The 17,457-nt window shown below is 44.0% G+C and overlaps 1 protein-coding gene across 1 annotated transcript in view; it reads left to right on the plus strand.

Annotated features, from left to right (window-relative positions):
- MRPS6 (mitochondrial ribosomal protein S6) overlaps positions 1-17,457 on the plus strand; it is a 73,934-nt gene that overhangs the window by 39,866 nt on the left and 16,611 nt on the right. Inside the window, exon 2 of the mRNA XM_054048643.1 lies at positions 13,100-13,239. Coding sequence (XP_053904618.1) covers positions 13,100-13,239 — 140 coding nt within the window. The remainder of the gene's footprint in view (positions 1-13,099; positions 13,240-17,457) is intronic.

Here is a 17,457-nt window from a genome sequence, read left to right on the forward strand (position 1 = left end):
AAAAGGTCTCTGACAATTTGGTTTTTAGGTAACATTTTAACCCTATGAAAGAGATGGAATGGTTGCCTTAAGTAGATATATTTGAACTCTTTGTAATCACATTTTTGTATTTAGGCTTTTTCCTTAAATTCTCCCCCCATTCTGCCCCCTTCAAAGTTGCTGTGAACACTACTGCTATTCTAGGAGTACTCAAGGCACAGGTAGAGTTGAATCCTTTGGCACTATGACAGTGCTATAGATGCATCTTTTATGGATGTGTAAGCATGATTCTGAAACTTCTACAATCCCTAGTTCCAGCTGATCAACAGTCCCCGTGTTCTATCATAGCATGCTCTGCACTATCCACTGAACTATTGGGTTAACCTGTGTAAGAAAATACCTCAATAAGGCTTTAAATGCAACAACGTTGCTCTAATTGAAGCTAGTACTGGCGTTCTCTACAACCTGTATAGCCATTCAGGCTACTCAGTTTAAACTAAATGAATCACTAGTTCATGTTTGTTCAGTATCTTAAATAGAACATGGTCCACCCATGAACCAAACATACACTGGGGAGAGAATTGATATGTGAACTTAATTTAGAGGTCTGCTCATGAAGGTCTTTCTAATTCAGATAGATAGTCTTCAAGGGGTAGTTTTGCCTGTATAAGATATGTAAAAATAAGCCAGTTTGTAGTAGAGTATCCTAGTGTAGTAACTGGGAGCATGTTGCTTTGGAAACAAAAATCCAAAGCCAGCGTTTGGGAGTTAAGGGCTAGATTCACAAACGGCCTTGGGCATTGCAATGCTGAGTGTCACCATACCTAACTTTTAGGTACCAAAAAAAAAAAAAAATCAGTGGGATTCACAAAGTCTGGGTTAGAAAGCTTGAGCTTTGTGCCTTTATACAATGAATTGGAGACCCTGTATAAGCTAGCCCATGGAAGATGCTAAAGGAAGGGGTGTGCCTAAGCCCTACCTCTCAGGGAGTTCGGCACCTCCCCCTGGACCAGATTTAGGTGTCAGTCTTACCTGGGGATTCTCGGCTGTGAGCTCAATTGTGAAGTTAGTCACCTAAAGGTGTTTTAGAGTAAGAGGACTGCACTCTAGACCCAGGACCTAGTCAAGTGGTGTGCAGACTTTTCCAGTCAAAGCGCCCCCACCCCGCAGTAATGGAATCTGTCCACGCCTCCACTCTGTTGTTGCATGGCCAAGGCTTCCTCAACAACAGAGTTTGGGCTGAAGGTGAATCTGGGCTGGGGTGGAGTGGAGCTGGGCTTGGAGGCTGAACAGGATTGGGGGTGGAGTGGGGTTGGAAGAGTGGCGTGACATGCCACATATCCTCTGAACGTTCCTCTGGGTCCCATAGCGGGTTGTATCCCACAGTTTGGGGGACCACTAATCTAGTCTTACTGCTCCAGTGTCTGTTTATCCAGGTGGAACAGCTCCAACAGGAAAGGTGGAGCCCCCTCAATATCCGAGTATCTCAAACTGTTGGTTAGGGCACTTGCCTGAGAGGTGGCAGATCACTGTTCAAATCCTTGCTCATCAACCAGAGGAGGGGACTTGAATGGGAAGTGTCAAAGTTAGACTCAGGACTCCTAGTTTGTCAGACCACTCTGTTTTATTAGCACAGCGCTCTGCTAATACATTCAGATAATGTGAGCCCCCATGCAAGATTCAAACAGTCTTATTTATACAGATAAAAGGGTGCAAACTAAACAAAGGGACAGAGAGCAAAATTGTAAAATTTGCAAGGGCACAATATGCATATCCTGCTTCCTTATTAATTCTTATCGATCTAAGGCTAATGCTTCACCAATTGCCCTTAAGTGGGGCAATTCATTAAGCAGTTAATGTCTGCTTTCCTGCCCCCTGGCTTGCAGCATTTCTACTTAAAGGTACATACAGCATTCTTTCATTCATTCTATTTCTTTAATATAATTCATTTCACTTTCACAGAAGTCACCAGTATCCAAGGTTAGCATTCTAACCCACTGGGTTAAAAATTATGAGGGAGCCGGTCCTGCTACCCATTTTTGTGGAGTTAAGTGAGCTCTGAGCAGGCTGACCAGATCATGCCATGCAGGCAAATTGGGCAGAGGAATGTGTGTCTTCTCCCAGTTCACGCATTGCACTGGGGCTAATGTGTCTGGACACTTAAAGTGAGGCAGCAGTGCTCCTGCTCAGAGGCAGAAATGTAGGCACCTAGGGAACGTATATTGCAAAAACTTAGGTGCCTAAATTAACTTTCCCCTACAGGTTTTGGTGGCAAGTGAGTGGGGGTTTTGTGAATTCCCAGTGATGTGTAAATCAGGGACACTGCCACTAAGCCCTTTTATGAATCTAGCCCTAAATCATATAACAGTCACAGGGTGTATGTTTCTAGCTCGTTAGTACTGGCATATCAAATTATGGTAGTGAAATTGTTCCACAATTAAAATTTCACCATTGTTCCCTGTAACAGGGTTCGTGACCCGCCCCTCTTCCTGCAGCCCGCTTGCCCTCCCCAATAAGGCTCAGAGAGGCTTCAGGGTTGTGCAACACCCGTGTCTTTACTTACTTATCGCTGTCCCACCACCGGTGTCCATCTATACACAAGCTTTACAGGCTTGGTTACCACCCTTACAGGCAGAGTTAACCTTCAGCTAGCTTCCTCCCTGCCTGACTTCTCCCTTGCCTGTAACCTTCCTTCTCGCTCCCTCCCAGTCTTTATAGCCCTTGGCTTGTCAGGCCAGCAGGTGTTGCCAATCCTCAGGCCAGCATCAGGCCTTTTCCATCAGCCCCAGTCTGCTTCCCTTGATTGGAACTGACTGGGCAGGGGCTAATTAGGTGCACCCTGCTACATTCCCTTGCAACTTGCTTCTAATTTTTGCATTATTTGACACCGCCCATCTAGACCTCCTTTGAAGTGTAAACCCACAAAAACTTTTGGCCAGTATTTCACAACTTAAAGAAAATGTGGTTTCCCACCGCCAGCATCATATTTAAACAACTTGAGAACTGTAATGCTATTTATGGTGGAAACTTTGTTTATAATTTAATCAAGAATGCCCATTGAATTTAAATGTCTTGTATTAATTGCATCATTCGCTGAAAGAAACTCAGATGCAATCCTCACCATAAAACTAAGGCCTGATCTACATTGATGTAAGGCATCTTATGTCCATCTAACTCTGTAAGTGTCTATGATACAATGTTGCTCCCACTGATGTAAGTTGCCCACTACACTGACCTAATACTCCACCTCTGCAAGAGGCTTAGTGCTTAGGTCGATGTAGTTAGGGCAACACAGTGTTAATGTAGATGCTGCATTGACTGTTCCGGCTGTGAGCCCCTGGTGACAGTTAAATTAGTGCAAGCGCTCCTGGTGAGGACGTGCACCGCAGACAGAGGGAGCTAGTGTGGACGTGCCAAACCAATGTAATTACTGCTGTGGCTGTACGTCGATATAACTTAAGTTGACTTAGGGCAAGTCTACACTATAAAATTAAGTATTCTGTGCGTATTTTCTCTCCATCTTCTTGGGAAGGGGTGGGGGTTTGAGGAGGCCTCTCTTGGCCACCTGTGCTTTTCCTTTCCTATCGCTGCCCCGCCCCCTGTTATTCCCTGTGCTCCACTCTTTACCTTTTAGTTGCCTAAATGGAGTATAGTTCCTCCCACTCTGATACCAACTGCAGGGTTGATCTTTCCTACCTGGGAAGAGTTAGCTGTATGGATGGCTGCATGCTTCCTCCCCCTAACCCTCTTGGACTGCACAGTCAGTTAAAAGCTTTTGTGTTGTTATAACATTGTTCCTGTTGAATTGACTCACTCTGCTGCAGGTTAATGTCCGTATAAAAAATTCAGTACACTGAAAACTTAGGAGCAGCATAACGTGTTATTTTTATATTAAATTCAATATAAGTTACTGTATTGTAGGGAATTAAAAAAAAAAAAAAAACCAGCTTGAGTATCCAAATTTCTATTATTAGAAATAAGTTTCTGGTCTTTACATGCATGCAAAATTTACATGATCAGTTTTTCTGAAACACCAGTCTTGCAAAGGCTTTATTTGAAGTTGCTGCAGAATTTCCAGACGGCCACAGAATATGTTGCCGGAGTGGTTAGAAACCATGGGCCCTTGCCCCAGAATTTAGGTCCAGCTTACCGCAGAGCCAGAGCACATTGGATCTTTTTGGAACTAAATGACTTTTACTACCAGTTTCTGTGCTTCAGGGTTATTAAGCACTGAAATTGACTAGCAGGTTCATGTTCAATGTCCCCTCAGATTTTTGACTACTGGGTGGTTCTGTAACTAGCATAAGAAACATGCCTGCCCCATGTCCTCCACCCCTCTGTCCCTTCCTCTCACTTTTTGGTTTGCTTGTCCCTGTTCTAATTTTACATGATTGATAAAAGACTGTTCTGTGGACTTTTTTCATGTTGGGAATATTAAATATCCTGCCAAATGAGCATGTTTTTGGAGTGCTCTACGACTTGCTAGATATAACTACAATTGTGTGGCTCTCCTACATGGAGTAAATATTGACCTATGAGGACGCGACTCCCTAGCCCTCTCCCTTTTTAGAGCCCTTAGCTGATGACCCGAAGAAGGCTGTGCATGGAATGGCTTTCAGCTCACTCAGATGACATTTGTTCCATATACAAAGATCCTCTAAGAGGAGACTGCTGAGAGGTTGGTGAAGAGAAAGGGAAAGCAAGGTCAATGTGGGTGACGTGCTTCTGGACTGGTATTTGACTGTGGTTATAAGTGAAATCTCAGACTGTTTATAATTTCTGGGTACATGGGGATAGTGAAGCCTTTAAATAAACTTTGTGGCTGTTTGTGAATGGTGCCAATTGACAACTCTAGAGACCTCTATCTGCAGAACTATTACATGGGCAGAAGGAGTAGGCCCTTTACTATCCTCTCCACAGATGTGTCCATAACATCTTCCATAGTTGCATATGCCTGTGATGTATTTAATGCCCCTGTCTCCACCCTTCCAAATGTAATCAACTCATGTTTGTCTTGATCAGTGTTATGCACTGGGTTAGCATGAGGATTTTGGGCAAACCGATTCTCCTGAACAACCTCAAATTTAAATGATTTTTTTTAGGCCTGTCAAGCGATTAAAAAAAATTAATTGATTAATCACGCGATTAATCACACTGTTAATAATAGGATATCATTTATTTAAATCGTTTGGATGTTTTCTACATTTTCAAATATATTGATTTCACTTACAACACAGAATACAAAGTGTACAGTGCTCACTTTATATTTATTTTTGATTACGAATATTTGCACTGTAAAAACCAAAAGAACTGAAAAATACTATTTAACCTAATATAAGTACAGTAGTGCAATCTCTATCATGAAAGTGCAACTTACAAATGTAGAATTATGAGCAAAACAACTGTACTCAAAAACAAAACAATGTAAAATTTTAGAGCCTACAAATCCACTCAGTCCTATTTCTTGTTCAGCCAATTGCTCAGATAAACAAGTTTGTTTACATTTGCAGAAGATAATGCTGCCCACTTCTTGTTTACAATATCACCGGAAAGTGAGAACAGGCGTTTTTGCTTGGCAGTATTGTAGCCGGCGTTGCAAGATATCTATGTGCTAGGTGCATTAAAGATTCGTATGTCCCTTTATGCTTCAACCACCATTCGAGAGGACATGCTGTTGACGGGTTCTGCTTGATAACCATCCAAAGCTGTGTGGACTGATGCATGTTAATTTTCATCATCTGAGTCAGATGCCACCAGCAGAAGGTTGATTTTCTTTTTTGGTGGTTCGGGTTCTGTAGTTTCTGCATTAGAGTGTTGCTCTTTTAAAACTTGAGAGCATGCTTTACACCTCATCTCTCTCAGATTTTGGAAGGCACTTCAGATTCTTAAAACTTGGGTCAAGTGATGTAGCTATCTTTAGAAATCTCACATTGGTACCTTCTTTGCATTTTGTCAAATCTGCAGTGGAAGTGTTCTTGAAATGAACAACATGTGCTGGGTCATCAACCGAGACTGCTACAACATGAAATGTGGGTAAAACACAGAGTAGGAGACATACAGTTCTCCCCTAAGGAGTTTAGTCACATATTTAATTAACACACTATTTTTTTAATGAGCAACATCAGCATGGAAGCATGTCTTCTGTAATGGTGTCCGAAGCATGAAGGGGCATATGAATGTTTAGCATATCTGGCACGTAAAGATCTTGCAATGCCGGCTACAAAAGTGCCATGCAAATGCCTATTCTCACTTTCAGGTGACATCGTAAACAAGAAGCCAGGCAGCAGTATCTCCCATAAATGTAAACAAACTTGTCTTAGCGATTGGCTGACCAAGAAGTAGGACTGAGTGGACTTGTAGGCTCTAGAGTTTTACATTGCACTCAAAAACAAAACAATCTGTAAAATTTCTGCCATCACAAACTTCTTCATTCCTATAAGAAGTCCCCATTGTCTCTGGTGAGAATAATCCTATGAGTAAAGATTATAAGAGTAGGTACTACATAAAGTATCTATACAGGGTTGCTTTTATAATTGTTTTAAAAGACATCCTGATTCAGATGAACTTGGGTGCTCAGATATGAACCCTTTCGCTGTAGTATAAGAACTTGTACAGAGTTTGGGCCAGATTCTCTGGTCTACTAAGGCCACTTTATGCCATATTAGTCATGTAAAATGGCTAGAGAGAGGTGATGGAGAATTCTCCTTGCATATGAAAACTTTTCACTAGTGGAGGCAGCTCTGTCCCCTTCCGTGGCAGTGGCCCTCCTGACCTTATGGACGTGAAAGTGTGTGTTACGGAAGGGCGTGGAGGAGCAGAGCTTTTCTAGGCTTGATCTTTCACTGCTATTATGAACCTTACTCCAGTGATGGAAGTTTGAATCCCTGAGGATGCAGCTCTGCACTGCGGCCAAGCAGAACTTTTTTGTTTTTACTTTTACCTAGTCCCTGAAATTATTGCGAGGGGCTCTATTCTAGCTCCAGTTTTCTTCTAGAGATCATGGTTTTGGTGGGGAAGTCCAATATCTTAGAAACAATAGGCTAATTTGCCAATATAATAGTACAGAAATATCTGGCTTGATTCATCAATATTAAGGAAGACTGAAATTCAGTGGAGCTAACTCATCACAGTGTGCCAAATTCAACCCTCAAGTGGCTTGTATTTGGCTCAAAATCTGCAATGCATGTCATGTAGATTGTTATCAAGTATCAGGGGGTAGCCGTGTTAGTCTGTATCTACAAAAACAACAAAGAGTCTGGTGGCACCTTAAAGACTAACAGATTTATTTGGGCATAAGCTTTCGTGAGTAAAAACCTCACTTCTTCGGATGCATCTGAAGAGTGAGGTTTTTACTCACGAAAGCTTATGCCCAAATAAATCTGTTAGTCTTTAAGGTGCCACCAGACTCTTTGTTGTTTATGTAGATTGTTAAACCCTTACTTGAATGACTCATACACAATTTAGGACTCGCTTATTGTTTAACTGTACCGTAAAAGTCTTTTACCAGAGAGGAGACGGTGGGTGGTCAGTGTACTGTAGTGTGAGTCAGGAGAGCAGGATTCCATTCCCAGTTCTCCCACTGTGACCTTGCACATGTCAACTGACTACTTCGTCTCTGTTTCCCCAGCTGTAAAGGGGAAAAAGCCCTTTGAAATCTGCAGATGAAAAGTAATATATGAGATATTTCTATGATTCCCAAACAAAAAACTACTGGACTAATTGGGTTTTGTTCTTAATTTAATAAAAGACTTACAGAATTAACCTACTAAGAATACTACACTCAGACCATTAATGCAGTAAAGTAGAAAAATCCTCCTGGACAAAATCTCACTTCAGACCTAATCCTGCAAGATGATCTGCACAGGCAGACCATTTACACCTGTGCAGAGCCTTAGTGGCTTCAGCTTGGAGCACTGTTGATGTCAGCTGACATCTGTAGGGGGCTGACAGTAGGTTTGGGGTGTTAAACACCATAATGATAGGTGCTATACAAATGTTAGTAAGTGCACTATAGCTACTTTGAAGTTCAGAATACTGGATTTCCTAGCACCAGTAAGTTAAATATGGTGAGTGCACAGTGTTGTACAATGAAGTTAGGAAAGTCTAACTTGCTAAGAAATGACATAATTGCTGAAAGGGGCATTTCAGGCAATTATACCCAGTTCAGTGCAGATACCTAGACCTATCCGGTAGGTCCGTAGCTACTTGGACAACTATTCCACGAGGTCCAAATTTTGAAATATTGACATTTCCTGCGAAGTTTTGCCCATCTCCGCTATCCGGTGATAGCGCTCTCTGTGTATGCACTTCTCCAGGAATCCCAGTGCTAGGTGGACTTTTCCATATGGGTTACAAAGACCACCTTGTGGCATATATTTTCACAGTTTAAACAAGGCAGTTGTGTCAAATAATGCACTTGATGACCATTTTAAATATGTATTTTGAGACACTTTAAAGACCTTTTTCTCCATTAAAAAAAAAAAAGCTGCATGATATTAATTTGCTTGCCTGAAGTGTAGGTGAATTATTGTAAAATAACCGTGATTGGATTAACATTTCTCATAGAGGAATAAAGATTTACCTCTATAATAATCTGTAATCTCTCCAGCCCCAACAACTTGCTTAAATATCTTGAACTCTTCCTTTTCTAATAGCTAACATAGGATATATTTATTATTCATCTGAGAAATTGTACTTGTGTATCGATTTTTACATACAATTTAAAAATTATTCTTGTAATATGTTGTCTTATTTGCAAAATAGAACTAGTTTTAACAGATCTAAGATACTCACATGCCATGTAGAATTATATTGCAGTACGTAGCTTTACTTTTATATGTAAACTCCTATAATGACCTGTCAAACACTTATTTACTTTTACAATAAACTGATCCAATATTCACGAAACATTAAACAGTTGTCCTCTGTAACCCCTTTAAATAAAATCCCACAGAAGAGAGTCTAAGGATATGTTTACATTGTTAATGCTACAGTAGTACAACTGCTCCACTGTAGCATTTCAGTGTAGACACTGCCTATGCCTATGGGAAGGGTTCTCCTGTTGGTGGAGTTAATCCACCTCCCTGAAAGACGGTAGCTAGGTCAACGGAAGAACTTAGTATGATCTACATGGGGATTTAGGTTGGCTTAACTGCGTCACTCCTGGGTGTGGCTTATGTGACCAACATAGTTTAACAAACCATATTTTCTAGTGTAGACCAGGTTGTATTCAGGTAAGTTTATGCAGCTCTCTCAATTGCAAATATACCGCAGTGGATGGATGGGAATGAAATTGGTAAGTGGTCCCTACAGCTCCTACTTAGGTCACTGAGCCACAAGACATTGTCCCTCAGCCCCAGTCATACCCACAGGGCTGATAGCCTTCAGTGAGTGCCCCTCTCCTTCCTTAGCACTGGCACCATAGCTGGCTCACATGCCAGGCTGCTATAGACACCTTTAATGTTGTCCCCGTTAAATTTAGGGGTGGAGCAGATGTTCTAGCTGAAGAGTGGGGAGTTTATGCTGATGGGATTACCATTGTGGCGCTATATAAAGTGGAACATGCCATATAACATGGGTACTTCTTGACTCTGTTAGTCACTTCCTCTCCTGTCAGCAATGCCCGTAGATTTCCCACTAACTCTGTGTGGATCCCGTGATGTGCCCATCATTCCCACTTTGGAGTCCTCAGCTAACAAAGGCTTTGTGTTGTAAGGGAATGAAGGGAGGGTCATGGTTGCACCACTCTTTATGCCCTCGTACAGGGGCACGAGGAGGCACAGAGTGCGTTTGCTGCACACACTGCTATACAAAAGATGCTGAGCTCACATGCATGGGGCACATAGGCACCTACTTTGAGATCCACATTCACCCACCACATCTTGAAGGGTTACTGTTGGGTAACTGTGTTTTAACAATAGGAACAAAGCATTTTGAAAAAAGGATTTTGAAATAGTCTACATGCATGTCTTCTTACCTAAAGGCTTACCATCTCGACAGTAGCATAGGCAGGCCTAGTTTCTTCAAACACTCCAGCAGGTCTTGGGTGTCATTCCAGGGGGGCTGGAAAATTTTTTATAGTGGGGGTGCTGAGAGCCGTTGCACCAAACTGTAAACCCTGGATCTAATGGAAGCCACTTCAAGCCAGGGGCTGCTGCAGCACCCCTGCAACCCTCGTTGCAGCACCTGTGTGTCATTCTGCTTTTGCACTTCCCCGGCAACTTCCCTCTCTCTGGAGAATGAGGCCTTCTAACCCAGCCAGAGTTCCTTTGTTCTTGTCAGTTTCCCAGGCTTTTGGCACTGTTAGTCCAAGCAAGCTCTGTAAATATGGTGCATGTCTCTGCTGCATTTGCATGTCTGGTAAAACGAGAGGGGAAACGCTGCCCTATAAGATATCCTATAGCCTAGGGCAGTGGTTCTCACACTTATGTACTGGTGACCCCTTTCACAAAACAAACCTCTGAGTGTGACCCCCCACATTATAAATTAAAAACACCTTTTTATATATTTAACACCATTATAAATGCTTGAGACAAAGCAGGCTTTGGAGTGGAGACTGATAGCTCATGGCTTCCCATGTAATAACCTGGCGACCCCTTGAGGGGTCCTGACCCCCAGTTTGAAAACCCCTGGCCTAGGGCAATTTGCACTGAGCTGCAAGCCAGAAGACCATGAATTCGAGTAACAGCTCTTTCACTAACTGCTGTTAATATTTCTGGTTACCTTTTGTTCTTAACCAAGGCTTCATATTCCTACCTTAGAGGGAGGTAACTAATATTCACTCATTTTATAGATAAGGTAAGTGAGGAATTACACAAGGTCACTTCAGGCTGAGAGGGAATGCTAAGACTCATGGTGGTATGTTTACTTAAATGCTAACCATTTTAAAACTTTGCTAACTATATTTCATAACTTTCTTATTTCCAGCTATTGCCATTACATCAAGCAAGTGAGCACAGGAATATGTTTTGATGTGAGATGTTATCTAGGGTTACCATATTTTGTGCCTCCAAATGGAGGACACTCCACGGGGCCCCGGCCCCGCCCCCAGCCCCGCCCACGCCCCCTCCCCAACTCCGCCCCCTCCCCAAAGTCTCCGCCCCCTCCCCTGCTTCCCGCGAATATTAAATTCGCGGGAAGCCTGAAGCTGGTAAGGGGGGGTGTGGGGGGAGCAGGCGCGGCCCAGGCTGGCCCCCCGGCGGCGCCAGCCTGGGTCGGCTCGGGCCCTGGGGTGCCAGCCCCGGCCGACCACCCCCAGCCCGCCCAGCACTGCCGGCCCCCGGCGGCCCAGCGCACCCCCCCGCTATCCCGGACCGGCTCCCGGCCCCGCGGCCAGGCGCACCCCCCCGCTACCCCGGACCGGCTCCCCGCCCGGCCCCGCGGCCCGGCGCACCCCCCCCCCGCTACCCCGGACCGGCTCGTGGCCCCGCGCACCCCCCCCCGCTACCCTGGACCGGCTCCCCGCCCGGCCCCGCGGCCCGGCGCACCCCCCCGCTACCCTGGACCGGCTCCCCGCCCGGCCCCGCGGCCAGGCGCACCCCCCCCGCTACCCCGGACCGGCTCCCCGCCCGGCCCCGCGGCCCGGCGCACCCCCCCCGCTACCCCGGCCCGGCTCGCGGCCCCGCGCACCCCCCCCGCTATCCCGGCCCGCGGCCCGGCGCACCGCCCGGCTCCCGGCCCGGCACTGCGCCCCCGGCTCCCCGCCCGGCCCCGCGCCTGGCCCGGCACCATGCCCCCGGCCCCGCGACCCCGGCCCGGCCCCTCACCGGCCCGGCCAAAGAGGCCCCGCCCGAGCCCTCCATCCCTCCCTCACGATTTTCCCGGACATGCCCGGCTTTTGGGGATTTCCCCCCGGACGGGGATTTGAACCCCCAAAAGCCGGACATGTCCGGGAAAATCCGGACGTATGGTAACCCTAATGTTATCTTATAAGTATCTGTACAGCATATTTTTTATAATTCTGTTGGACATTAGAACTACTTAGTCTCCGTTTCCCCTTCTCCATATGGGATTTGTTACCCCAAAGCACTTCCTCTTACTTCTCACATCAGTATCTAGAAACACTATATTAACAACGTGGTTGTGGTTCTTGAGATTGCCTGTCAACATTACTTAGTGTGTCATAAACAGTAGGATGAATGTGTTGTTCCCTGGGAATGTTGATAATCCTCCTCACCAACTTCCAACGATCTTGAAGATGCACAACTGAAACATTTATTTTAGCTCTTCTATAAATAAAGTAATGGTGAAAGATGAGTGTTGAACTAACTGGTCTAAAACTATAAACTAGCCTTGATATGTGCTCAGAAGGAAACCTCAGTCTTTGGCAGTGTGTCCATTCCTCAGATAAGAACAATCACTTTTTAGGAGCAGAATTCATTTATACTTTGTCCTTTTCAATTCCTTATTTCATAAATAAAGGCAAACTTTTGCTCAAATGCCAAACATTTATAAAGTCAGTGAAATATTTCACCATGAATCTAAACAAGGCTCCATGTTCTTTTTACACATACATAATTGAAATGACCATGTAAAATATGTCTCTTGCTAATCAGTGGTATCTGAAATCAGCCAAACTTTGGCTGATTCCCTTTGTATACTTTTTAATTGATTTGGTTATTATGTTGAGCAACACCATAAATTATGCCAGTTTATTGGACTGAGAAATTGTTGTTAATGCACTGATTTATTTATTGTGTTAATAGTCCATGGAAATCTGATTAGAACTTTAAAACCACTGGGGCTGATTCACTATTCCCCTGAACCTCATGCATTTATTTATTCAAGTACAAATAGCACGCAAAATGATTCAAAATCAGAGTGGACTGGTATAAATGACTATATAAGGTGCAGGGCAGAGGTAAATCAGGCCCATCGGCTGTTTTGGCTTTTTTCCCCATTGGTAGAGCCTGATTTTGCATCATTGAACTCAATGGTAGCAGAGTCAGGGCTACACTTTCAAAATTTCTGTTTTTATATTTGAGCAAGTTGTCAATTCATGTTTCCTCATTGGCTTGTGGTGTTGCTAATTTGCCTCCTCTAACAGTTTAACCAGGCAACTATATTAATTGATTCTAATTAACTTAGAACCCTATCTGAATATGTTTCTTTTTTTTTGAAGCCTGAGGTTGCCGCTACACTGAAGCGCACAATAGAGGCTTTGATGGAGAGAGGAGCAGTTGTGAGGAACTTGGAAAACCTGGGAGAAAGATCACTGCCATATAAAATCTCCAAGCATGATCAAAATCACAGAAGAGGAGGGTATGGTCTATATAAGATCCCTTAAAACCCCTTTGATCTCTTAAAATGTAAACATTTATGGTGGCTGGTTTGGTCTTTTCTGTGGGTATCAGATTAAATATATAGGAGATGGGTAACCCAAATAAGTATCCTATGACTATTGGCATATAACTTGTAAAGCACTATGAGTTCTAAGTATTTTTATCTTGTGTGAGTTAGTTTTTATTGTAAGTCCATAAACCATAGTGCTGCAAATAGTCTTGTTTCAAGTGTCTAAACAAGTTGTATTATGATCGTGTGTCTACGTTGCAGTTCAAAACCCTCGGCTGACCCGTGCCAGCTGACTTGGGCTTGTGGGGCTTGGGCTGTTTAACTGCGGTGTAGATGTCTGGGCTCCTGCTGGAGCCCGGGCTCTAGGACCATGGTAGGTGGGAGGGTCCTAGAGCTCGGGCTGCAGCATCTATACTGCTGTTAAACACACCCTTAGTTTGAGCCCCGTAAACCCAAGTTAATTGGCATGGGACAGCTGCGGATGTCTGACTGCCGTGTAGACATACCCTGAGAGAGACCTTCCGCAATAAAGACACTGCTTCTTCCTGGATGCGTAATTTTTTTTTCCCCAGAAGCCAGTGATAGGACTTCAGCTACAACAACAACAGGATCTATTGACTGTAAATGAAATGCCAATACTAATTGGCAGTAGTGATGGTTTTTTTTTTTTATTTTTATTCCAACATGTTTGAACTGTTGGCTGCCATATGTGCCCTGTAAGACATGCTTGTTTCCATGATGCTGTTTTTTAATTAAAGAGGACTATCTGTGTACATAATTTGAGGGAAGTATAATAATGACTTGATTATTTTGGGGATGATTTTTGCAGAATGGGTTTATGTGATATACTGCATTATTATATTGAATATAAACTCTTTTCCTGGATGCAGTGAGAATGTAATGAAGATTTTCATCCTTTTGATTGCTTAACCGTGTGCTTTGCTGCTGTTAAACTCTTCAAGACTACCTCTGATATGCTGCCTCTCTGCAAGGATTGAGAAATGTTGCTAGGCAACGAGTATTACATAGTGGCTGCATACAATACTCAAAATAACAATTAGATGCATTTTTCTTAATATTTTTAACATAAATATGTGAAATTTGATGGCCAGCCAATATGCAAACTAGCCTTTGGATAGGTTGGGTACATGCAAAGGGAAAATCGCGTACACTTTATTTATTTATCTCCTAGAACTGGAAGGGACCTTGAAAGGTCATCGAGTCCAGCCCCCTGCCTTCACTAGTAGGACCAAGTACTGATTTTGCCCCAGATCCCTAAGTGGCCCCCTCAAGGATTGAACTCACAATCCTGGGTTTAGCAGGCCAATGCTCAAACCACTGAGCTATCCCTCCCCCCTCTTTGAAAGATGTATGTTTAAGCTGCATAGCCTGTCTCAACTTCTCTCCTCACGTTTGACTCACAAATTCAGTCCCACTTGAGAAGACCTTTGTATTCTGCTGTGTAAAGTCAGAGAGGTGATCTCTGCTAGTTTGAGGGGGAGAAACAAAACCAACAAACAATTCCCCCTCTCCCCTGCTCAAACAAAACCTTGAAACCTCCATGACATGCATATTGCTAACCAAAGCAACAGCACTGTATGACCATCACCTTCCTCCTACCTTCCTTCTTGGTGTTTGTAATTATCATGCACTGGTGCATTGCTTAATCCTGCAAGCCATTAGTCCAGTGTTTAGTCTCGTTGTCTAAACATGAAAGTAACTGTTCACCGGATCTAACAAATAAATAGTGGCCTCTTCAGCTCTGGGGCTGCATTTTCTGTCACTTGCCATGCATGTTTCTGGTGCTATATACAATTGCACACAAACAGCTACATTAAAAGAACATTAAAATTGCAAAGTCAAGCACTCAGAAGTAAGGAAATGACAGAATTAAGTTTGCCTATGCAACCTTAATTTGTCTCCTGCCTCATTCAGTGCACAGGATGGACAGCACACACTGAATGAGCAACTATTCAGTGTTTCAAGTTTTATTCCCATTGTTCAATATATGGCTGCAGATCTTATTTACTGCACACTGTTCAAACCATTCTCTGAATGCAGAATTACTAATTTCCATGTGGGTTTTCCTATGGCACTCAACACTGTAGTATTTGAATGTTTCACAGATGAGTGACGATAAATGAATATCTAACAGGATGCTGTGGGTGACGTTATCCCCATTTTACAAATGGGGAACTGAAGCACAGATAGATTAAGGTCAAAAGTATCTACTAATTTTGGGTGTCCAATTTGAGATGCCTAGGACCTGACTTGTCAGGGTATTTGCATTATATATTCAAGTGCAGCTCCTATTGACCTCAGTTGCAGCTGTGAGTGCTCAGCACTTCTGCAAATCAGACCCCAGTCAAGTCAGGCTTCCAGAAAATGAGGAACACACAATTAGGGACCACCTGTGAAAAAGTTTGGTTCAAGTGACAAGCCCAGCATGACATAGGAATTCTGTGGCAGAGGTAGGGATAGAATCCAATTCTCCCGGGCACTGTTCAGTTGTCTTAACCGTGAGATTTCCCGTTCTCTTCCTGCAGTCCTCTGCCTCATTCATTACACAGCTTTCAGCTTCTGCAACAAATGAGTCAGGGGTCCTAATAAACAGCAGCCTCCTCTACTGCACAACCCAGATTCATCCTTAGAGCAGGTCCATTCTGTGCACTGAATGAGGCGGGGGTCCTGTGGGAAAATATGTGATCATGTAATTAAAGACTATCATAATGCATAGGCATATAAGCACAAGGAGGGACAAATTAAGGATGCACAGCAACCATAGAAGTTATCTACACGATGAGATAGTATGCTGCAGGCCAGGATGTGAACCTGCGGTGCACTAATGTGCCACGTTCTAGCTGTCCACATGGGCCTTGCTACCATGCACTCTAAGTTCCATAGTGCGTTTTGCTCCTTATCCCAGTCTGGCCCCTTCCTGGTTGCTTGTCCCAGTTTCCTTGCTCAGTTATGCCTCCTCATCCAAGCTGTTTGCTAGATCTGTCTCCCCCCCTCTCCTTTGCTCCTGTTGGCCCCCCTCACTGGTTCCTAGCCCCAGTCTCCTTGTCTAACCAACTCTGCCCCCCCCCGCCTCTCCACGAGCCAACCTGCTCATCCTTCTCACTTGCATTACCAGCTCCCAGGGCCAGTCTCCCTTTCCCCACCCAGCTCCAAGTCCCAGTCTCCTTGCCTAGCTAGTCCCAGTCTCAGTTTCTCCCTGTCTCGCCCATCCTCTAGTCCCAGTCTTCTTGTCCCAATCTACTCCTTTTCCTCTTCCCCGTCTGGCTTTTGTCTCCTCTGCATTAGAGTCAGACTGTTTACTCCCCCATGCTTCTTGGATGCCAGCAGTGCGGATATTGAGCACGCAGGGAGAGACAGGCTCCCTGCTCTCAACTCAAGTACACAGCTCTTCGCCCATGTGGTCCTGAACTGGAGCATGCTCAGTGGGGCTGGTGCATGTGCGGTCCAGTGACATGCAGGAGCTGTGAGAGGCTCAAGCATGCTCAGTGAGGATGGAATCATCAGAGATTTTAGCTGTTGTAATCTAAGAAGTCTCTACTGAGCCAGTGCAAACTACAGTTTTTCAGACTTATAACTTGGCCATGTTTGGGTGGATTTTCATGGCAAAAGGCACATCCCTGCCAAATTCAAGTACCTGCTCCAAAGCGTGGGAGGCTAGAGCTGTTCAGAGAGAGGTTTCAAGAATTTTTAAACATGGACAAAACAACCTATTTTTTCTTGGCCTTGTTAGAAGTGCTTGAACTGTTTTCGCTGAAATAAAATAAATAAAAAACACCAACACACATAACAACCCTCAACTTGAGGCAAACACCCAGCATGTAAAATTTCAACCCAAACGGTTTAAGTTTGGCAAAGCTGTGAGCAAGTTAAAACAGGGTCTGTACAGTGGGAAGTGTTGGGCAACCTTAATAACAGGCAGTGCTGTTCAAGCTGTGGCTATAATAATTGGGAGTGTGTCCCTGGAGGTCCCCATGCGCTGTGATTGCTCTTCTGTATCAGATAGAGCTGTGCTTCAGTACTCATTTGTGGTGGATTATTGATGTGCCATTGGATATTTTCTGTATTTAAAACCTTAGGTAACTCAGGTAATTAAGACAACAAAGAGTCTGGTGGTACCTTAAAGACTAACAGATTTATTTGGGCATAAGCTTTCGTGGGTAAAAACCT

The sequence above is a fragment of the Malaclemys terrapin genome, chromosome 1, assembly GCF_027887155.1.
Source record: "Malaclemys terrapin pileata isolate rMalTer1 chromosome 1, rMalTer1.hap1, whole genome shotgun sequence".
Lineage (NCBI taxonomy): Eukaryota > Metazoa > Chordata > Testudines > Emydidae > Malaclemys > Malaclemys terrapin.